This window comes from Lagopus muta, chromosome 19 (genome assembly GCF_023343835.1).
Source record: "Lagopus muta isolate bLagMut1 chromosome 19, bLagMut1 primary, whole genome shotgun sequence".
In the NCBI taxonomy this organism is placed as follows: Eukaryota; Metazoa; Chordata; class Aves; order Galliformes; family Phasianidae; genus Lagopus; species Lagopus muta.
This window is the reverse complement of record NC_064451.1, coordinates 1,722,170-1,746,636: the sequence shown is the minus strand read 5'-3', so window position 1 is coordinate 1,746,636 and position 24,467 is coordinate 1,722,170. Positions and strand designations below refer to the sequence as shown.

General features: G+C 43.1%; 1 protein-coding gene across 1 annotated transcript in view; it reads right to left on the bottom strand.

Moving 5' to 3' along the window:
- The window catches only part of PNPLA7 (patatin like phospholipase domain containing 7), a 117,070-nt gene that overhangs the window by 65,649 nt on the left and 26,954 nt on the right, over positions 1-24,467 (bottom strand). The window contains exons 16-20 of the mRNA XM_048965727.1: positions 23,077-23,154; positions 22,054-22,259; positions 16,780-16,911; positions 15,420-15,543; positions 2,869-2,982 (exon numbers count right to left, since the gene is read on the bottom strand). Coding sequence (XP_048821684.1) covers positions 2,869-2,982; positions 15,420-15,543; positions 16,780-16,911; positions 22,054-22,259; positions 23,077-23,154 — 654 coding nt within the window. The remainder of the gene's footprint in view (positions 1-2,868; positions 2,983-15,419; positions 15,544-16,779; positions 16,912-22,053; positions 22,260-23,076; positions 23,155-24,467) is intronic.

The following is a 24,467-nucleotide window of genomic DNA, read 5'->3' as shown; positions in this document are numbered from 1 at the left end:
CCATACAAAAAGCTGAGGGAAATCCTCCATCACTGCAGATTCACACTCTGGTTATTGCATCCTAGTTGGTTATTCCAAAATGACTGCACCTGCCATCCTTTCATTACTGTGTTTCTTCTGGTTGGACAGGGAAAAGATCATACATCCTGCATATAAATCCTTCCACCAGACAGCAGGAGGGAACACAGCACAGAGTTCACCTGGCTCGTCCCTCTGCTCAGCACTGAACACCACCTCAAACATAATGATTTCTTTAAGAGGTTATACAAACAAGTAACAATCTTGTAGCCTTTCTAGGGAGCAGATGCAGCCTTTTCTCAATATCCAGCTGCTGCAATTTCAGTACACTACCATTTGCTCTGTCTCAATACGGTGAGTAATTCATGCCCTTTCTATCAGAAGATAACTTCATACGCTTGAAAATAGCTATCATTTCTTCCATTAACCTTTCAATCTTTTTGCCTTTGTAGGTTAATATTTCCAAGCACCAGCCTACCATCCTTTGATCCTCTGCTTCTCATCATTTGGTCTGCTCTTCCTTCAAGCGTGCTGCCACACGCTGATACTGAAGCTTTTCCAATACCAGGAAGAATGCAACCCCCCAAAAAGCATTTTAAGAACAGTCATATTTTCCACCACGGCACAGCACTGCTAAGGCACGTTCAGCTTTTCATCTCTATCATCCCTGTGGTTGGACTTGATACCTTGCAGGTCTTTTCCAACCCGAGCAACACTATGATCCCTGGATTCTTCTTGTAGGACTGCTGCCCAGAGCCTTCCCTGAATGCAATATATTAGTTTTCAGCCCAAAGACTTTTCTCCATTACATCTCCTGAACTTCACTGTTGACTCCGTACATCCCAGCAGATTTCAAACTTTCTAGCCAGTCGTTTCTCCCCATCACTTGAATTCTGTCTCACTTCCACCCTTCCTCTCTTTTGTCTAATGGACCTAACAGGCGAAAAGAGAAGACACAAGAACTCTGAGTTCATATAAACATTTATCTCATTTTCTCCAGACAGTCCGAAGCCAACAAATCCCCTGCTTACGTTCCTCTAGTTCTAATGCTTGTTCAAAAATCACCCTAGAACAAAAACAGGAGCTCTCACGGTTTTGACACTACTTCAGTATTAATCTCAGAACTCAGGGATCACAAACAGCAGCAGCAAATAATGTGTTTTTCTAACAGCCTCTTTTGAGAGACAACTTTTCCTTTTGTTCCACTGCAGATAATTAGCTAAACTATAGGCAAGTCCTCCAAAATTCAGTCCTCGAAAGGTTAGGAATTTGTAGCTGATGGAACGCATTCTTTAGATCTGGGAGGATTACTTGATTTCTATTACAAGTAAGTGTTTGAATTATGCTATAAATACAGCACGCTAGTCCAACTTCAACTGCAAACTGGGAAGATTCACAGCTCCACAGAGGACCATCTGGGGGAAAGAGATTCTGCCCTTTGATGGAACAAGAAATGGAAAGAGAACGCTGAAATTAATTATTGCCCGTGATAAAAACGCAGGATCAGAACCCAGCCTTTGTGCAGCTCAGCATTCAAGATATTACTGAACGTTAAATGTTTAGTGCTTGCCTGTAATTCACAGTTCAAATGTCTGCGGGTAACATTTAAAATCATCAAGAAAGGATGAGTAAGGAGAAAGGTGGTTTGAAACTCCAACTGGCTCATTTCCTCATCTCCTGTTCAGTCAGCAAGGAGAGCAATATTGAAAGGGCAGCTCCAGCACCATGCCGTGCTATTGTGGCCCAGTTTGCAGCTAATTATGTACAAGAAGTCATCTATTGCTACCAGTTATAAACGTGGACAACAAATCTATTAAGCTGAAGGGACAAGAACAGAACCAGCAAACTATTCAGGAAAGATTCAGGAGTCCAGGAGCGACTTATTAACTAACAAGAGAAGTCCAAAAACGTTGCAGCAAAAATTGTGCTTACATGGAAATCAGGAAGATTCTGAACACTTACCACAGGGATGAAACCCTCCCGAATTAACAGACAGAAACCTCTGAGCTCTTGTAACGTGAGCATGAACACAGGCTAATTCACAACTACAGAAAACCCACAGCAAAAAACCCCAAGTGGTATTATGCTCTTAGAAAGACAAAATAACAGGAGTATTTTAATCAGTCTTGTCACTTTGGCAGCTTTTTAAGAAACCTGGTAAAATAACCACGTGTCTTAAAGAGAGGAAAAGAAATAATTTGAAGTAACAGCATTAAAGAATTGTCTTTAAGGCTAGTTAAATGACTTAGAGCTTAATGCCCGTGATGCACTTAGGGACAAAAACAATTAAATTTTAAGTCAGTCACTTAGATTTGCAGGAGAGAGGTATAATGTCAAGTGAATTAAAGAAGATGAATGACTTGATGGATTCAAGGGAGCAATCACAGTCTTCAGGACATAAAGAGATGGTGGCAGTTGCAGAATGAGGATGGATGGCACAGAAAGGGAGCAAGAAGAAAACCAGCTCCCAGGTATCAATGCTCTGGAAATAAAAGTATGTATAATCAAGGCTTGACTTTGAGTCCTACTGAGTAGGACATATGAATAATAGTATTTCAAAGTGATTTTAAAGATCAAACTGTCATTTACTGTTAATACCACCAAGTGATTTCCACTTTAATACAGGACATGGATACGTAGTAGTGTGAACTTTTTCTAGATATAGAGAAGATAAAGGGAAAAAAGCTGGTGAAAGTCTGGAATGGATCAGATCAGATTGAGACAGAACAAAACGTTTCCTGAGAATGCATCAGTCATGCAAAAAAATCCAGAGGGCTCTGTGCTAATGGAGAGCTTTAGCTCCCGAGATACAATTTGATGCAGACAGAAAATAGTTGTAATTTTTCCTACCTGGGGGAATTTGCGTTTGATAGATGTCAGGGCTCCCTCTGGGAGTTTGGCAAGTTCTGAGTCTCTGACGGCATGAACTGTTGTGGCTCTAGGCTGATGGGTTAATGCCTCTACCTGAAAGAGAACAGAGCCATGACATTAAAGATAACGTATAACGTGTTGTAAAAATAGTATCTCAGGGTAAGGAAACCAAACAATTCCCAAAAATGGGACTATCATACTTTCTGGTCACCTACATTGCAAACAGAACATTGCTTTCCCTTCCACCCCCCTAGGAGCCCTTCCAGAGGGAGCTTCCTAAAGGCACACCCATGTGCAGCATGTAGCAATATCTGTGCAATCCAAATCTCACAGATGTTCTGCCATCCTGCAATCTCATAGCAACAGAAGCTGTAGCTTTTTGCTGTATCTTTTTATCCTTTGTTTTTAATTGCAAGAATGCCACCTGTGAGAAAGAGGAAAATCCAGTTCCTTACTGCTTTTTCTTTCTTTGTTCACCCTCCCCTCACCAACCATCACCCCAAAGTACATTTGTTTCAGTCTCAGAAGCTGAATAGCAGCAACCTTAAAACAAGCAAGAGTTCCTGAAAGAGGTAAGAGTAACAAACCCACATATTTTGGCAGAAGAGAGCTTTGCTCTTCTCCAGGTACACGCATGTGGATCTGTGCTATGTGAACACAAAGACACGTTACAGGACGCAGCAGCCTGAATACAGCATCCAATTACTTAATTTAGAAACAATTTATGGAGAACAGAAGTTTGAAGAAAACGAGGGTGCTATGAAAATTAATAGAGATGCTCTCCTTTGCGGGGAAGAACTGCCACGATACAAAGGAGGAACAGGTTGCGAAGCCCCGCTCTGCAAAGTGCAGCTGTGCAACCAAATCCCCTCCTGTAGCATCTGCAGAGCCCCCAGCCCAGCAGCAGCTCCTGTGGTGCTGTGAGATGCAGAAATCAAACCCCCTGATGCAGTATTTTCACACTCCTAATGAGATTGCCCGCTAGGTGAGATGGCGTCACTCGGAGCTCAGGCATGAGCTGCAGCACTTAATTGCTTAGTAACAACCCAGTGCACTTTTGCAAGTTCTAGCACCGGGGGTTTAAAATTTACTGGGTTTAAAATCCATACTTCGTGCATTCAGGAAGAAAAAAAAATAATTGGTGGCTGCTGTAGCGGCTGTAATCACTGAGATTAACACAAAAACAAAACCCCACCCTGGCTGCAATCCACGGGCACTTTGAAGAAAAACAAGCACCACCTCCCATTGTCAGTCACCCAGCAGAAATAGAAGAAAATAACATATCAGCTTATAATTGCTTTTTACAGATTTTGTTGCATAGCTTCTGTTTGCAGCAAATTCCAATGGACGCAATGCTTCCTCTACAGAACTAGAGACAGAGTTAATGTGGAGGATTACACACGGTGTGCTGGCTGAGCTGTGCCAGACAGGCACTTCTACCCACAGTACAAGCAGATTAATTTAAAACACACAGCTCCGTGACCCCACTTACAACAAGAGTGCATTCTTGGAAGACTGCACGTGCACAAAATGGGCAATGCAGACAGCCACAGCACCTGCAATTAGTCCAGAATGCTGAGATTAGCCTGCTTGTATCATTAATTCTTTAAAACAGCTGGGTCAGAAGAGCTTATTTCAACCACAATTGTGCTGCGTGTGAACAACCTCACAAGTAAATGTGAATTAACTGCATTTTGCAAGACCTGGCCTTTGGTTTTTGTTCAGTGCTGGGGTGTTTTGTTCTGTAATGATGTTTGGAACCAATTACACAGACCACAGGCCGTGGGGTGAGGCCATGCCATCCCTGCCCATTCACAAGTCCCCTTTAGGGTTATCCCAATGGTTGTGTAGTAGCTTCTGTTCATCCCTGATCCCTACTACCAGCTTCCGACCTCAGGTTTTCAGATCTGCCATTAAGCTTCCTCGTTCTGAAAGCAGATTAAGGATTTCAATCACTAAAATAAAACCCTTTCTTCTCAACCAGTCATCAGCTGACCGAGTCCAATTTGTTTAAAGAGAAACACTCCCAGTGCCTAACACCCTTTTCCACTCTTTCCATTATATGGGAGTACACGAAATTAACTGCGCTCCCAGCAGCTCACAACTCTTTCAGAGGAGATGAGACTTGTGAAAAGAAAATTACATTTCAAAACAAAGCCTCAGGGAATTTTTTTTTTCCCTCCAAACTGTGACTTTTTCTGTTTCAATTGCATACTGTTTGTCCATAGGGAGAACAAAAAGGAGATGGAAATCTTTCAACCTCATCTACTGGGAGCTGCTCAGGCCTGCAGAGCAAGAGGCATTCACAGCACTCCTGCAGCTGCAGCAAATGTGTTGAAAGCAATTCCCAGCTGAGAACAGAGAACAGATCTTGTGCTACTCTTGCATAAGTGCATTATACAGATCTAGCCAGCAGCTCGGCTATTCTCATGCAAATACACTCCACTATCGGAGCTTAGAAACTATCTGGGGTCTCAGACACTGTACACCAAGATATCCAAGTTCTGCTTTGTCCTTATCATCCGCATTCACAGCCTCTACTTCTATTAGTTTCCCCAAATGATTCATATAATGCTGCTGCTTCTCTGGAAGATGGAAAGTTCCCATTTAACACCCAGACCACCTGCAGGATTGATCTCCACCCTTGCTATGTTCTTGCTTCCCTCTTTGCACCCTGCACTTTGCCCACGTTGCACCAGTTCCATATTTTTTGTACATAGGAAGGACACTGCCAAATCAGGCATTGGATTTTCTCACCCTTTTTGGGGACAGAAAGGCCTTCTAACCATTGAGTCGTATTTCTACCCTGACAACTAAGCTTTTCTTCTTTGTATTTATCCTTCTTAATAAACTGTTTGAGATGCTGCTTATTCAGAGGTGTGGGATTTGTTGGATTGGGTTTTTGTTGTTTTTGTTTTGCTGCTATTGCTGTAAAAAAAAAAAAAAAAAGAAGCTTCAGACAACATAACATCAAAATCTTGAATCTTGAAGTTGAAAACAATTCCCAAGTTGAAAACTTCAAGCCATATTCAGATTGATTTGGCTCCTCTGTCCAGTGAGCATTTTAAGCAACCTTCCTTGTGTTTCAGGTTTGTTAGTACAAGACTTGGCAATCTAGCTTGAACTTGAATATGGACAAAATCCACCTGCAATCAGCACCTAAGATTAATTTTTGGTTACACAGAAAGAGGGAGGAGACAGTGTAGTTTTTAGACACGTAAGCAGATACATCTTCCACCCTGGCTCAGAAAGAACCTGTCTCCAGACTGCCGCAGCCATTTATCCCTTCCAGCACACAACACAGCTACAACATTTGCCCCAATGTAAGGAAGTACCCCTGCCCCTTTCCCACTTCCTTTCAAATCTGACTGACCACAGTATATTTTGCTGGAAGCAAAGAATACTTCTTTTGGTCCTCTGGCTCTTCTCTCACAGCATCCTCTCCTCCTCCTCCCCAGTGACAAGCCTCTATCAGCAAGCTCTGCCCTTCACTGGTGTTGCTTTATTCCCCATTGCCATTTTTTATTCACCCTGCTCTCCTTCAAATGATCCTCCAGTGCTCATGGAGCTCCCTGAAGGCTGCAGCCACCACTTCCCTGCTCTGGCTCTGCTGGCTCTTCTTCTACCAGCTGCCTTGTTTCAGCAGCCGCACCGCAGCACCAAATATCCCATGCCCATTTCTCCCACATCTGCCCTATGGCTCCTCATGTACAGTAAATGTTTCCTCTCTTCTACCCCCATCACATCCTCAGAAGCCCGTCTGCACAACGCTGCCTTTTTTCCATCTCCTCTAAGAGATGTATGAAGCCATGCTTTGAGTGCTATTAATAATTTGCATTGAGGACCACGTGGAAATTTTAAGTGTTACTCCGTGGCCCTTGTAACTGATGGCACACTTCATGCAGAAGGTGGTCCCTCCTTCACTGCAGTTCCTTTGGTGCTACTGCTAACAAAAGAAGAAAAAACCCACAGACAGACCTATGCTCTTTTTACTGTTTCTTCCAGTTAATTCTGACAGGCTTTTTTTCATCTTCTCCTAATTCAGCATTAAATAGTGATAAAAACACATATGACGCATCACGTACGATGCCAATGATTCACAACCTTGGCTTACAAGCTTTTACAAAGAAAAAGTGCTATAAATCCTTTAAAACAAGGGAAAAAAGCAATTTATTTTCTCACGACCTCTTCTGACTCCACTTTCGACAGTCATCCCTGACAGTCCCTCCAGCTCTCTCCAAATTACACAGTTGGAAAGTAACATCCAGCAAGGACCCTGCCTGCTGTAAGCTGGTCTAATTACTCCAAATTCCTTTTTGAGCCACATCCAACAAAACACTTTCAACGTTTGCTTAACTTCAGCACACGCAGCCTGCTACTGCAAGGAACCTGCTTCAGCAGGGGGTTGGACTCCCTGATGTCCAGAGGTCCCTTCCAACCCCTATGATTTTGTGATTGTGGATGAATATCCCCAGGGCAGGACATACAGCTATCCACACGTTGAGCTGCAGGCACCTCAGATACACTGAGGAGGACTTGACCATAACCAGGGCTCCTTCACGTTAGCCTGTCTTCAACCAGCATTAGATTCATAAGCTCTTTCAGTTCTTCCATGCATTCCCTTCCTAGCCACACGTACAACACACTGCTTTCAGCTTCTCCTCCTTTATAGCTGTTATTTCACCCCAATAATCTTTTATTCTCCTAGATATTGCATTTCTTTTCTCATATTCATCTTTTCCTTGCTGTGAGCTCACAAAAAGCAGTCATCTTTGCACAGCACAAAGCCCAGCCGTGCACCTCCATCCTCCAGCACAGCAAACCAGCCAGCACCACAGGAGCACGAGGTTGGGGTGTCAGAGGACCCTGAGAAGGTCTGAACCCTAGAATTTAAGTTAACTTAAAATCTTCATCTTCCAAATCTCCCCTCATGGCAGCCCCAATTGCTGCGTGCCCGTTAGTCTGGTGTTTGTAAGCTTAAATGTTTTCATGCTCATTCAAGACACTTTGGCAAGAATCAGCACAGAAACAAGCACCTAAAGGAACAGGGGAAGCCACAGGGATGAAATACAGCACCCAAGGAAGCGTAGATGCACCATCAGAGGCAGGAGATTAAATGTCAACACTGACATCTGCTGATAGTTTAAGAGGCTCATGGCAAAATAAAAAACAAGGCAGGTGTGGGCAGCACACACATCCCAGCAGCCAGCACAGCCATGCAGGCAGACAAAGACCATGCACACACGGTTTGTCACAGCAGTGCTTTTGCCAGGCTGGGACAGGAGATGAGGCTGCTGCAAGTGAACACGGCCATGTAATCTAATGAATGTTACATGAAGGGCAACCAAACGCTACGTGGAACATTTCTCTTCTGGTTTAAACAAGCTGCTCTCAGGACTTGCCTCAGCTTGTCTGCACCTGAAGCAAATACGTGACTTATCTCAAATATGTTTCCTCCAGCCAGTTTGGACAGATCCAAAACATTAACTTGCTTGTATCAGAAAAGGACAGAGGAGACACTGCTGGAAGCAATGAACGAGTGGGAAGTGCAACCAGACGAGCTGCAAATCGATGCTATTTGTGGGAGCAGTGCCAGAGGATGAATGCAGTACACCATGTACTCTCAAAAGTTGTTCTAACAACCACTTTCTGCAATCCTTTGTGTGCCAAATTAACCCTGAGACTGAGGACATCCAGCACTTACAGTATGCAGAAAGAGGAATCCAAACCTCTCTTCTATTTATATGTATGATTGCATATAGGACTTATACACACACAGAGATATACAAGGAAGACATATGCACCTTCACACACATGTACCTATGTATGTAAAAACAAAGGCTGAGCTTCCTACCTTTTGTAATTAAGGCAGTGGAAGTCAGGTCACTGCTTCTCCAGAGAGAACTGAGCCTGCATGTAGAAGCAGTGCAGTGACAGCTCTGTTACATCGCTGAATGTAATTAAGGGACAGAAAAGAGAAGGGATGTAGCTGGGGAAGGGAACTGCTAGCAGACCTCCGGGTGTATTTCAGCTTCACTTCTATCTACGTCTGACTGTAGAGAAGATGGGAAGTCACACTCACACACTTCACTCCCCTAAACCAACAGAAAGCCTACCTACAAAAGTGCTACCTGGAGTACTTCCCTCCCCATCCATCCCCTCCCCCCCCCCAAAAAATACCAACCCAACAGCAGTCATTAAATGTATGCAGGTTGTCTGAAGAGCATCTGCAAGCATTGTGCCACTGACAGGCACTCAGCACATTCCTGTTTTGACTGAATGGTACTCGAATGTCAGCAAAAGAAGGAGAGAACAGAGCACAGTGACCTGCTCAAATACCTTCTAACAAGGGTAAGGTCTGATTGCCTTCGACTCAGCTGCATCACAAGAACAGCAAACCCAGCTGCAACTTCAGCAACATCCTTCCCCATCCTTCACTGCTGACTGTTTCTCCACGAATTCTGTTTCTCACCTCCGTTTCCTGCTGTTTGCGAGGCTCCAAGCACTGCCATGATGGAAGGGATCCCATTTCTCTCCCTTCCTTAATGTCCCTTGCCAAAAAGACAAGTTGTAAGGAAAGAAAAAAAAAATTTTTGCTAACAACTTCTGCAAGTATTTTGCAAAGGTTGAAGGGGACGTGCTGTCAACTCACACCACTCGCAAACCAGCTTAGTTTGAGATGCAGTGTTCCTCAAAATGGAAAGGAGAAAGGAGCAGAACACAGGGGAAATGTGAGATGGTCCTGAAGAGGTGATCAGAAGTTGCATAGGAGAGTTGGTTGATAGGTGGACAGTAGCCATGACATAATGAAAAGGAAGTTTGTCTGGAAGAAGGGAGACACGAAGGAATGATGGCTTGATGAAAGAAGTCCCCTCTCTGAAACCCAGCAGGTCACCACCCCATTGCTACCTGCCATCACAGACCCTAATACTCTCTCAAGAGCACTTGGCTAAGGAGCTTTACTGGAGGCACCTCCAAAACCAAATGACTTCCTCTCACAGTGTCAGAACTGGAAAAATTAACACCAGACCCTACCTGTGTTCTTTGCAGTCCGTTACCAGACATCTACACTGCACCACAACCAACTTCAGCTATGGTCTGCTTACATCAGCTGTCAGAACTTCACAGAATCACAGAATGGCCAGGGTTGGAAAGGACCTCAAGGATCACGAAGCTCCAACCCCCTGCCACACGCAGGGCCACCAACCTCCACATTTCACAGCAGCCCAGGCTGCCAAGGGCCCCATCCAACCTGGCCTTGAACACCTCCAGGGATGGACGGGGCATCACAGCCTCTCTGGGCAGCTGTTCCAGCACCTCACCGCTCTCTCTGTAAAGAACTTGAGTCAGATCAAGATAAAATACAAGATGAGGAAGATGAAAGAATAAATTGTGGCAGGCATGAGAACCTGAAAAATATACAGTGTTCAAAAGCTCCGACCATGAGGAAGCCCCTGGGAAAGACCTGGGAAAGTGAGGTCCAGCAGGCTCAGAGCAATGACTTCCCTTCAGCCGAGAACATCCCCAAGGCAGGTCTGGAAATCAGGACACCGAGCTTCTAATTTCAGTCTGACACAAATTCAGCTGTGCAAGTGTGAGCTCATTTCTCAGAGCTTCCCATGTCTCATTTCTCCACCGGTAAATGCTGCTATCTTTGTTTTTCTTTACAACTTCACACCTAAGATACTAGGCAAAAATAATTTTAGTAACATATTACCAAGACAGGCTGTGCAAGAGATGGCAAGAGAACACCTCCCTCCAGAACCACGTATTCCAGCTCAATACCAAGTGACTTCTGGACCTCATCCACCTCCAGTTTCCACAGATACAGGCTGTGCACAGAGCGCCTGAGGTGCCATTAATCCTGAATTAACCTCTCATTTTTCAGTGCCTTAAAGCTTAGGAGCTGAAGAATTCATAGTTTGAATATAATCACATGCAAGTAATAAGGAAAAAAAAATCTCCCACTTGCAAAGTACCAATGGAACCAGCCCTAACAGAGTGGAACTTGCCTGGTTTTAGTGCTGTTGTTGAGAGTAAAATGCTATTCAGTGAGCTTGGTGCTGCCAAGAGCAGGCAGCGTATGGCAGCATTAACACTGATAAGGAATAAAAGCCTGACAAGTGTAATCCTGATACTGGTGTTCCCTTGGAGGATTACTCAGCAATTAAACATTTCTAACAGTGGCACATTTTAAAAGGACGGTGCTCCAAACCCCTGAGGAAATCTGAATCCATTTACAGATTACCTTGGGTTTTAACTTTTTAGAGAGAAAAAGAACCATGCACACTGAGCTGTGTTAACATTAACGAGATGAACAGCTCAGCATCTAAAAACACCTGGAACAGCCATTATTTCTAGAGTGCAGAGCACAATTTCCTGCACAGCAGAACTGGTGTGGTGTGCTGCAGCACTGGCAGTGCATCTTCTTGTGCTGCCCTGCACGGAGAACAGCAGTGCACAAATGCCTTTCTGCACTTGTTTTGCTACCCACAACTGAATGAAATCCTCCAAGTAAGAAGGGCTGTTCTGAGTGTTAGAGAAGGGCAGGAAGGATCTTGAAGTAACCAAAACAGTGCAGCAAATTCCCCAGCAGGGCATTTCTGACAGCCAGCTGGTTTCCTGGTCAGATGCTGCAGACAGCAGTTTCCTGGAGCAGGAGGCTGCAGGTAAGTCTAGCTACAAGGCAGCAGCCCCACTTTTAAACATATAAGCTCAACAGCTGCCACCAACTCCCCTGCGAGCTGCCTGGTATTCAGTCATCTCAGAAACACTGCAGCCTTTCTTCAGGAACTCACTTAAGACGAAATGATCGATTTCATGAAAAGCTAATTACATTGAAGGTTCCATCCCCATCCAGATATCTGAAAGGAGCAGGCAGAATACAAATAGCTTTTCTTCGTCAGATTATTCTGCAGGATAGCTTTAGTTTGTTTTGTTTTCCCTGCTCCTTCTTACCCAGCTGTGCCTTTCCAACAACACAAGAAGCAAGAAACACCCAACTCAACCCATGCTTGGGGTTGTAATCCCACAACCTGCCTGGGACTGTAAAAAACAAACAAACAAACAAATCAATATGAACCCACACACAAATAAAGAAACAACAAAAAGCACAGAAGAACTCTTCTGAGCTCCTCTCAGTCTCATTAGCTGTGCTGGGGCCAATGCTACATGTCAACCAGTGAGCCTGATGCCAACAGGCACAACGAACACGTAAATGAAAAGGAATCCTCCTTCTCAAAAAAATCCACAAATGAGATCAAAATCAAGGGTAAAAACTTCAATCTGCAGCAGTTGTCCAAGATCAGAACTAAAAAGACACCATTATAACATTTTAAACAACTTGTGAGGAGAATCCCTAGCGCCAAACATAGAGGAATTAGAATTTAATTTCCTCTGAGGACAGTTGGGCATAGGTGAACCAATGCCAGCAGAGGTACCCTTTAGCTCACATAACTTCTTCATAGCTTCATTATACTGTTAACATCCCAAGGTTTTTCACAAGCTCATCTGCAGGAAATAGCACCAACAAGTTAAGAGTCTCCCGCAGAAGGGACAAATCAGAGCCTCTACACAACAGCACCATCACAAACTGTATTTAAACATGAGGGGATTACTGAATAGATTCATCGTTGCCCACTGGAAACCAGACAGAAGGCTTTCAAACAAGTTCTGATATTACCTGATACAGCAGCCAGAAGTGCCCATTAGTGGGAAGAGCAGCAGCAAGCAGCTGGCAGAGTCCCTCTAGGAGGGCTCCCACCTTCCCCACACACAACTACTCGAGGCAACTCCAAGTAACAACAGGAGGAAAGCAAACTTCAGTTTCTAATCCATTCCTCTCTCCCTGAACTGACAGACCTCAGGAACAGATGCCACTGAGTCAGTACAAGGAACAAAACAGTTTGAGCCACAAGTTAATCCTTGGGAGTGCACACATGCTTGAAAATTTACATCTTGTCTGAAGCCCTTCACGTTTCAGGACTTCACTTCTGAAAGCAGAAATGACAGATACTCATTTCCCATGCGTATGACACACAGCACTTAAAAGATGTGAGATAAAGGTAAACAAAATACATCGAGTACAAGACTTGCATCTTTAGTTAGCGCACACAGCTCAGTGACACGGTGGTCTTGGAGAGGTTTTGGAGATGTACACTTCACAGGCTGACCAAACTACCAATACTAAGCACTAATTTGATTCCTGGAAGCACCTAGGCCCTTCTAGCAACTTCATTTTCTAGAAAACAAACAAAAGACAACAACAAAAAAACCTTCAGCATGTTTTTAAAGGCTTATACTAGATCTTGCAGAATGGGATAAACAAATCTCTTTAAAAGGAGAAATGTCATTTTACTGATGCCCTCTGCAAAGAACGACTCCATTAATCTTGGCAATCTTTATAAATCCTCCCCCGTGTTTTCAAAAGACAGCCAGAGCATCGAGATGCGTTCAACAAATGGCAGCATGAGTCAGTGGGCCTGGGAACCATGGGAAGGAAGGAGGAGGTGACGTCCACGGAGTCACAGAAGTCTTCAGATGACTCAAGTCATAACTCAGATCCAGAGCAGTTCAGACAAGTCGTACGGCATTTCTGCATCCATGCCTGGGAAGGCACCCACAAACACAGCACTGTTAGAGCAGACGTACATGGAACCAACCTCTCTTCCCTCGGCAGGTAGCTGAGCCACTCTGAAACCTTGTGCTGAAGGAGGCACCCCTGCTTGCACAGGGAGGGAGAGTTTAGGCCACGTGCTCCGTTACCGTCATCCAAAACTTCTTTCAGAAAGCAGAACAGTTCAGCTGTTTTAAGCTGGTAGCTGCAGAAGCTTGGCAGGGAGCTGCTGACTACAACCAGTACACAAGAGCAAGGAAATAATAGCAAGGAAACACCTGACACGTCAAAGCTGTCAAAGCCTTATTCACACACTAGAAGACCTCACACAATTAGCCGCAAAAGATCTCAGCTTCTGTTCCTGCCAAACCACATCATTTTACCCTTAATGAGGTACCCCAAAGAAACAGCCCCAAAAAGAAAAACAAAGAAAACTTGTGAGCATGCCTAGCTGCAGAAATAGACCTGCTTCTCCAAGCACTGATCCTGTGGATATATCCTGAACTGCTGCTCACATGTAACTAAAGCAGACGTGCTGCAGCCACTAGTCCAGAACACATCAGATTTTGCAGGAATACCATCAGAATTGTTACCACATTAACTTCAGAACAATGTACAACCTAGCTGTAAGTTACCAGGCAAGTCAAGGTGAGTTGGGCACACACTAAAAAGGCCCAAAAATTTTGCCCTTGTTATTTGAAATCTTTTTATTTCTCTCAAACAAAACAGCTGAGATGCATTTGCAGCACAGGTCTCTGGCACTGGGAGCTGACCTCGTCTTACAACACACAGAGGCCAGTTCTGCAACCCACCTGCATTCAGGAACAGCCAGCTCTCACATACTGACTGGTAAGCTGGCAGTGAGCTCTTCTTTGCTGGGAACACAACTTCTGGGTTTTACCTCTACCAAAATCACCACCTTTTGCAATCAGTATGATCTTGAATAAGCTCTCTAAAGGAAAACAGTCTACAGTTCTTCCTCTCCCTCTTGACCTCTGTAAACAAGAATTTCCTCCTGTACTACTAATGCCAACTCGTGCTTTCTTTATTCAGAGTCAACCAATTCTGGCTGTAAATACTACTAAAACATTTCGCTTTCAGCTCAGAGAGTAGAAGAAGGATGGCACAACAGCCTCAGCATTTTGGAAGCCTTCTAGTTTTAAACATAGAAGTCAAGCTGGGGGTGTTCAAGGAAAGGCTGGATGTTGTGTTGAGGGAGGTGGTTTAGTGGGAGCTATTGGGAATAGGTGAACGGTTGCACTGGATGAGCTTTGAGGTCTTTTCCAACCTTGGTGATTCTATGATTCTATGGTACTTATGATGGGGGATTCCCACTTCAATCGTTTAACTAAACCTGAGAAACTAAAACACAAACAGGGGAAATAAATTAAGCATGGATAAATACTACACTTTTGAAATCAAAATTTGCTTCAGCAGTGTACAGTTTCTTACTAGTCTGACGAAGCCCTGAAATTAACTCTGCTAACTCAAAGGATGTTAGTCTAGACCAATCCAGTGGCCCAAGCCAACTCAATCTTTCTATGATACTAAATTTATTCAGATCAGAATTTAGTGCACATTCCCACAGTTCTTCCTGAATTATTTTAACAGCTGCATTCCCCTCACTGTGGAAACAAAAGTAACCCACACTGGAAGAAAAAAAGAAAAAAAACAAAACAAGTGTTGCCTGGGGATTTTTGTTCATCTGTGAGGAAAAGGTTTTATTTTTTCCCTCTTTAAATCAAGTCTAACAATCCCATCCTCATTTCATCATATGAATGTCCAGATAGAAGTAACTTCTCATCTTCTCAACTTGTGAAAAGTCTACCAGCTGATGTGTGCATGAGTGTTTCTTTTGTGTGGGGCAATACCAGCTTCTCAGTTGAACCATTCACTCTCCAAAACTGACTCTTACCACTCCAATTAAGTCTCCTCGGCCATATTCACCAGTCAGGTGCTTCTTTCCATCATCCATCCGTATGACGGAGCGCAGTCGTCCGTTCAAGACGATGTAAGTGCAGTCTGACTTGTCACCCTGCCTAGAGAAAGAACCATCAAGTGAATCATCACTGCTCAGCAAATGCATCCAAAGTCTTCTTCGTCTCTTCTTCAAGCTCACAGACTATGAGAAAAAAGTTTAATCAACATTTAAACAGAACAAGGAAACAGGAAAGTGAAAAACATCCGTTAAAAAGTGACTTGGACATAGGTTGAAATGGACAGGCTTTGAACAACTGAATGATGCTGGGTCTGGATTTAGATAGCCAAAATGCAGGTGCTCTCTGGAGGAGACAAGAGGCTCACTGCTGGGTACAGCAGGTGCTTGCTGCAAAATTGATATGGATGCACAAAGAAAGTCTGCAGGTCCAAAAGAAAAACTTGAGTGGCTCAGCATTTAGATTCAGCTCAGTGCACAAAACGGTTGATCTTTAAGGTTTTGAAACATCAAGTTTGCAGGACTAAGAATGCTATCTGGCATTCAGATTTCCAGCACAACACAGCACATGGACCACGTGCAATGCTTCTGTAGTAAATTAAAATTAATGCACAGAATTCCAAAAGCTTTTTAACAAGATCTTAGTGACTACATCTGTTTTGATACAGAAAGTAATGACAAACTTCCATTAGCACTAGTGCTGCAGGAACTGTAATACACATCAGAATTACAGTTATATGGTACACATACTAAATTTGACCTTTGCACCACTGAAATCGTAAAACAACTTTATTGCATCCTAGTACAAAATTAATAAATCAAGCTTTAAATTAATAAATCAAGCTTTCCCAAGGAAAACTTCCACCCTGAAACTTAAAATGCAATTCCTGTTTTCAATTTATATTAAATATTTCTAAACAAATTCTATTTCAGTTCTGTTGTTTACTTTTGAAAGACCAACAGACTCCGTGGATGATATTCATGCCCTTGGAAATGCAGAAATTATACTAGAACATACAGCTGGCTACGTCTTAATCTCTTATGCCACTTTAAAAGCGTGTCAAGATGACACGAAGGATGAGGAAGAAAAGAATTTTAACAACTCCTGGAGCCGAGCGACAAATCAATGTTAAAGTGTGCTGCACAAAAAGGAAAAACCTCAGCATGCAGAAACAGATAAAACCTGATAAAATAGTTGATAAATTGAGTCCAAGAGCTTTTATTCCATATATCGCCTAGGAAGCATGGCTCCTTAACTCTGGAAACCTGAATATTAGATAATCACGGAACCATAGAGGTTGGAATAAAAAAAGAGCATCCAATTTTGTCTGCATCTTACCTGTATACAGCTCGTCCAGCCTCAACTTCCATCCAATCCAGGGCAAAGTCAATTTGCCTCACAAATGGGGACATTCTCTTTACAACAGTGTGGGCCACGCCGAGCACAACGCTTGGCTGCTCTCGCATTATCCTAGAAGACAAGAAGCATTATTTAAGTACTTCCCAAAGGAAGGAACAGGTACACACACATAATGATCCAGGCAGAGATGGATGAGAGCCTTGCTAGCTCTCATTTATGGACCAGTCTCCAAAATTCCTACTCAGAAACAACAGACGTGACTCAGGATAACAATTCATGTTGTCCTGAAGATTCTTCCTCTCTGCCATTCTGCACCTCTACATCTCTCAAATGTGCTCTCATTTTTCCCCCAGGTGTTATTTCAAAACTTCCGTTTTCCCTTTGCAAAGACCACAACTAACAAAGCTTCTGATCTTCATACTGAACCTCCTGAGAGATGCTTAAAGGCCCCTAGCATTAACTAAACCAGATAATCTAGCACTTCTCTAAGCTGAAAAACATTGGGCATGTTCTGTTAGTGATAAATGCAAATTCTACACTGACTGCTAGGACTGAGGTAAATAGCTCTCACAGACACCAGCGAATGTTTTTCTTTCTTTCCTTTCAGAACGAGGATCACTGTGACCTGGCACCTTCTGAGTAAGCGCTCCAATTCTTACTGAAGAACCACTCCACAGCAGTGAGCTGATTGCACGTTGCTCTAGATGCACACCCATTAGGACAGAACACAACTATTCTGTTCCTGTGCAGCATCGAGAGCAATTGAGCTCTTGGAGGGTTGTGGCACACTACCATAAAAATGGGCATCTCACAAAGCAGCAGCACAATCCAGAAAGAAACAAGTGGGTGAGCATATGCAGAGCCAGTACACAAAGGACACACAGAGGAAGACGACAGTTATGTTAAAGCCACACATGGGGAGAAAAAGAAAGTCTGAAATACAGAATATTTTTTCCTGCATCAGTGTTCCAGACATTGTGCCTGGGAGACCCTGCACGTGTGGGAATTCTCACTAAGCACAAATGTTGTGAGAGCCACAGTTAGCCTTCTCACCCTATAAAACAGAAAGGCAGGGAGAATGGCATGGAAGGAGCACAGGCAGCCTTTGTTCCTCAGCTGAAATACAGCTCGTTGTAACCTAGGAGAATTTAGAGAACGTCTGAATACTGACACATCATCCCTGAATGTGGTATCAAAGCAGACTCATCGGGAGCTCTTCCCTGCCTGGATGAAGCACAGAAACTGCTCTGTCGTGTTTTGAACATGTCAGTTCTACCATTAATTAGTCCACCAGCTGCAGCAAGAGATCCAGAGCTGGCCATCACTGTGCATCAAGTGCAGCACGTGCAGGTACCATAGGGAGACTTCATGTTTAGCACACGACTACGCTGCTTAGCCAGCTCCTCAAGTTCCTCTTTTTGCAATAATAAAGGTTAGAATTTCTTCAACTAAAACCTCTGAATTTGGAACAGAAGAGATTCATAGAATTACATCCCTACTCTGTCATGAACTCTGCAAGGTGAGCTACACCAAGTATCAACTCTTAAATTCAGCACTACTTAAAGTTCACCCATCAAAACAGGATGACAAAACCGTGAGGCAGCTTTCCTCTCCTGTCTCTTCCATCTTGCCCAGAGGTTTCCATGCCCTCTCTGCCCCCTACTCAAGATGCCTACAGACAGCCCAGGTTTTGGTAAGCTACCATTGCACTCGCAAGCAATGCTTTACCTTTCAGAAGCTTCACCACACTAACACTGACTTGGGGAAAGGACAAAGAAACTGGAAAAGGCACCCCAGAATAAACACCAGAAAGCAAAAAGCCCTAATCCCTTAATGCACACAAAAACCCAAGTCTACAGCAAGGCCTTCTCAGCTGCTTTAAAGGTTAAATAAACTCCCTGAAATCTCCTGAATGCTTTAGCTCATTATTTTTACCCTATTAGCTTATTCCACTCTCAAAGTCTCCTCCCACACAGGCTGACTGCTGTGATCAATAAAAGCCATTTATACCTTTCCCTCCCTCAAGATATGTATCTTAATACTTAATGCACTCTAAATGTAAACTGGAGAGAGGCTGCTTTTATTTCAGACCTGAGCTGTTTATTGTTTCACTGAGTGCTATACGGCTTCAAGAGTATGTTAGCATGGAAGGTAACAGTCCACCCTCATGCACAAGACAAGAGGATTTTTCTCTACGTTATCAGCTTAGTTTACTTCCTTTTAGGAGGCATTTTCATCTTTCTCTTCTGCTTGGCACATGCCTGGCATGGGGAAAATGAAAAGCCAAAGCTCTCTATTACAAAAGTCTGTTGCTGAAGGGTTCCTCAGACAATTGTTTGTAACCAGCTACCAAAATGAAAGGGCTGCCCTGGTGCCTGTGACAGCCTGGGATTCATGCAGATGTTCTTGTGCTGTGGATGCGGTTCGATGCTCAGCTTGGCTAACAATACAAAATAAAAATCGAAGCACTTCTACTTCTCTGGCAGGCATACGTGATTAGACTCCAAAATGTGGAACCCACTGAAGGAAAAGCGTGACAGAGTCCTACTCCCAGTACTGAGGAACCTGAGCATATTCCTCCAGAGAGCCTCGGTTACATTATCCACCAGGAGACACCAACAGTTGCACTGTAGGCACTGTAGGCACTGTACTTTTAGTACATCACTTTAGCAAAACAGCAGAACATTTAAGGTATAAGCTGTATAATTAGCTTGTGTCACTCCCCTCTACTTAAACTTTACACGTAGATCATTATTTAGGCACATTAGCATCACATGAAAGGTTCCTGCTGCAAGGTTTCAGTGAAAAGGACTTCATCTGTTGTGCAACATCCAACCAGCAATTCTGCTCCCTGGGCTACTTCCATTACTGTGCTCTTTGTCTGATAGCATCTACTGACCACGTTCTGCTTCACCTTCCCATCAACCACTGAGGAAAAACACACAGTGTTCTGGGGCAGCTCAGAGGAAGAGTAAAGTATGTGACAAGAAAGGAAGAAAGAGTTGTTGGAGAACAGTGAGAATAATAAGGTTCTGGTCAAATTACTTCTGGTCAGTAAGATCAGATGACAGGAACATATAATTCAAACCCACAAGATTCTGAGACAAGGAAAGTCTATGATTGCAGGACTACACGCAAAATGCATAAAAAGTGAGAAATAAAGCTTTAGTAACAAGTCTCTTTTCTCAGAGAGTTACAGATGATGAAGGCAGGTGCTTCTGAAAGACTCTGCAATGACATTTTTAAATATGGGAACAAGAGTTGGAAATGAAGCTTCGACTTCATGAGAAACTGTGATGATTGAATGCTGAAAGATTCAGAGACAGTAAAATGCACTGAATGGGCAACAGACATTTTAAAGAGAAAAAGAAAGATATGGAAAGGTCCACAAAATGATGATGAGGTGGTACTCTGCTGTGTTAGAGATCACTGACAGATTAATGGAAGCAAAAATGGAAGTTGACATAAACAAAGACAACTCAATTCTTAGTAGGTAGGAAGGAAAACATCACAAAAATGAGCTCAAGCAAATAGGAGAGTCTGCCCAGGACTCTATCAGATATCAGAACTGCAGAAGAGAGGAAAAAGGCAGAAATTTGATGGTTGGCTGAGAATACAAAGTATAATTTCAAGTTAAGAACAAGAAGGAAAACAATAAAGAACTAGAAGTTCAGTGGAAACGCATCCAACACTTCATGGGATGGAACAACAGGGCAGCACCTATCAGAAATTAAACCAAATATCTGATATCCAACACACAGACTTGCAAATATACAGCTGATCACCCAAGAACAGCATATTCAGTTTTGCAGAATACAGTCTTTTGCCTGAGGTACAAAGACAAGGCTACAGAATAAGACTGGTAGAAATTATTAGGAACACAAACAAACAATTAAAATTCCTTAGAAAGTAAGAAGTAGAAAGAATAGTATAACATAGCAGCCTAGAACAGACAGCTTGAAGAATCACAGAATCACAGAATGGCCAGGGTTGGAAGGGACCTCAAGGATCATGAAGCTCCAACCCCCTGCCACATGCAGGGCCACCAACCTCTACGTTTAATGCTAAACAAGGCTGCCCAGGGCCCCATCCAACCTGGCCTTGAACACCTCCAAGGACGGGGCATCACAGCCTCTCTGGGCAGCTGTTCCAGTACCTCACCACTCTCTGGGTAAAGAATTTCCCCCTGATGTCCAACCTCAATCTCCACTCCCTCAACTTAAATCCATTTCCCCTCGTCCTACACATATCAACCCTTTCAAAGAGTTGATTCCCCTCCTGTTTGTAGGTTCCCTTCAGGTATTGAGAGGCTGCCATGAGGTCACCCCGCAGCCTTCCTTTCTCCAGGCTGAACAAGCCCAGCTCCCTCAGCCTGTCTTCATAGGGGAGGTGCTGCAGACCCCTGCTCATCCTAGTGGCCCTAGACGAAGCCCAACTCCAGACTGACAGCACACTCAAGAAGTAGCTGAAGAAGCAGTTTAGAAATTGAGGTATTTGATAAAAATTATGTTTATGAACTACTGTCTTAACAATAGCTTCATAAATACACAGATTCATAGAATCAAGAACACTCATCATTGATATGGACACTGAGACAGACGTTTACCAGTGGTGGGTGTCTCTGGGTGAGGGTTTTAACTACTAAATATCATTACTCACTTTAAGTCAGAAGTCAAGTATTATGTCCAGAAAGGAATCCATTTTGCACAGGAGCATTATTCTTTGACCTGTGCTGTTGGTGAGCACTGTCACATAAGTTACACCAAGACCAGTCATTTACAACACCTATCTGGGCCAATCAACTCTGATGGAGTCAGGAAGAACATTGATATGATTCTCCAGCAAAAAAGGAATCATGTGCTCAGGAAAATGGCCTGACAAAAAAGTGCTTAAGCCAGCAAAGAATGGGCTCTGGCCGGAATCTCTTATTTGGATTATTAAGTCTGTGCACCTCAGGTCATAAATCACACCTCACTGGGCAAAATACTCTGTAAACCCAGAACAAAGGAGATAATCACCATTTAATAGTGCCACTATTCCCTGCATTACCTCTTGCTGAAGATCAAAACCCTTCTGATAGATGGGTCAGAGCTCATCCGAGCATTTAAAAGCTCACATAAGTTATCTCGACTCACTACAAGTTGTACTGCAGTAGAATTGCACTGTACATGCATTAATCACTCACTATTGGTTCAAAAGAGTCATAAAATACATTTCAAAAAATTAAACATTAGTTTCCATGGCAGAACTTACTCGTAGAAGTGGGACTTGGAAATAGACAGGAAGCTGCAGTCTCGATTGGCCTTGATGGTGAAAATCAGTGGTTCCCCAGTGAGAACAGCAAGCTGGCCCACGAGTTCTCCTGGGTGAGTAATGAACAGGCAGGTGTCCTCCTCAGAGTCGATCTTCTGTTGGTACACGTGAAGCATCCCCGAGACCACAAAGCAAACATTAACATCCTGGAGAAAATGGAGACAAAGCTCAACAGAGTCCCCAAAGATTTTAAAAGCAATTATCACAACGACGGTGCTATCATGGCAATCTGCTTTCCAGAAGGCCCTCTGCAGCTTTTAAGCCGTTAGGCGATAAAGTAAAATACGACAGTGAATTATTAAAAGGTCATGAATATTTAAAACTAAATGGCCACAGTATTGAAAAATGTGTTTCTCTTTGCACGGTTATGAAAAATTGAATCCGCATCTGTAAGAGCTCAAGAAATAAAAACAGGATTGGGAATGGAGATAGTGGGGTAAACGCTGCAGCAGCTCAGCAAAACAGATTAGAGCAGCATTCTAGTTGTGGCTGCCCCTCACATGCTTTGCATAAGCTTGTCTATTTCCATTGTATTATTATTAACACTGTATTATATACACATATATATTTCACTGTATTATTATTGTATCCTGAACACACTTTGCTAAAAACAAATAATGTGGAGTAATGACACCAAGGCCTGCAGCACAGAGCCTGGAAAAAATTATGAGGGGAAAAAAAAAAGAATAAAAAGTGTTAAAAGGAATAAAATGGTGTTTGGCCACCATGCCTTTTCATGAAGGGGCATAAGAAGGTAAAAAGAGGAGTACAATATTTTCACTAAAGCTGTGGCCACACTGTTACTCTGCATACGAGGAGAGGCTGAGAGCTGGGATTGCTTGGTAATAAGACAGGGTTTGGGATATGCCAAGGTGAGGGATTGTTTTGTTCAGAGTGGGAACAAAGACCAAACCAGACCCTCGTGTTCTCTCTGCCTCCCCCTCGCAGAGGGTGCTCACCCACCTGATCTCCCTGCCTTGACAGCACAGTCCCAGCAGTAACCTGATGCAGTGTCACTCTGTCATTCAGTAAGGAAGGATCCTGGAGAAAGGGATGGAGAAGTACAATTCATTCGTTGGTTCTCTGGTAAAGATCCAACGTGAGGATGCATTTAAACAAAGAAAATTGGAAATACAGTTCCTGAAAGATGATGTTTTAAAGTATGTTAACCTCCTCAAAATATCATAATTATTGCATTTCTCTATCCAACAGTCATTTCTTCCAGAAGAAAAAAAAAAAAAAAAAAAAAAAAAAATCAGTTCTTTTCTGTTCACCAAACTTAAACTCTAAATGAATTTGTATCTTCCATTTGCACCCCCAGACTCCTGTAGAGCATATAATGGAAAGTGATCTGCATTAGGGCCCCAAAAATCATAAAACATCAAGTTATTTTCAGAAGGTAAAACCAGAAGAGGCTGTCTACATCATGGAGGAACAGGACGCAATGAGCCAGCACTCAGCGCACAGCCTGGGCCCCTCCTTCTCCCTCCTCTGCTTCATCTCAAAGAGCCACTCATCCTACCTGCATCCTGCATCCTGTTCAGCACCAAACCTGAACACTTCAGGACTCCTTTGCCTCAGCAAAACCTTCCAACCCACCCAAACCAGCACAACTTCCACAGCTCAGCATTCTGTTATCAGAACAGGCAGAGCAAATCCTGGCTCGAGTCACATTAGCAGTGCTTTAGCCACTAACAGCAAGAGCTGGAAGTACACCGACGTACAATTCAGGGCATGCAGGCATAACAACTTGCCTACAGACATTACCTTACTGCAGCTGAGATGTGAGCACTTTGCCACGTAACTGCCATGGCAGGCTTTCATAACTTTCAGTTGAGAAAAACAGAGCAAGAAAAATGATCTGATTTTTTCATTACACCTACAGCTGATAAGAAGAACAGATTTTCATCGGAAAAAAAAAAAGTTTTATTGAAACCAAACTGTCTCATGGGAATTTATCCAATAAAAATAACCCGACAAGCACTTGTCAAAATATTTCAGTTCAGCAATATCAACTCAAGTAATTTCTGAGGTTTTTTTGGCCTATATTTGCTTTTATGGTTGTATTGGATTACCTATCCTTATATAAAATTCTTAATTATGAAAGTATCCCACAGTAAAGACACAGAAGCTCCCTAACCAGATCTACTTATAAACTGTCATTGCTTTTTTTTGGCTGCATTAGTTCTAAAAATCCTTACAAAGATGTTTCTATCTAAGACTCCTGAAGTACTGAAATAGGTTGCATGCAAAGCTGTGAAGCCTGTGTCACCAGAGATCATTACGGACATTTAGGCAAAACCAGGAATGACTTAATGTTTGATTCTGCACAGAAGGAGACTTAACAACCTCCA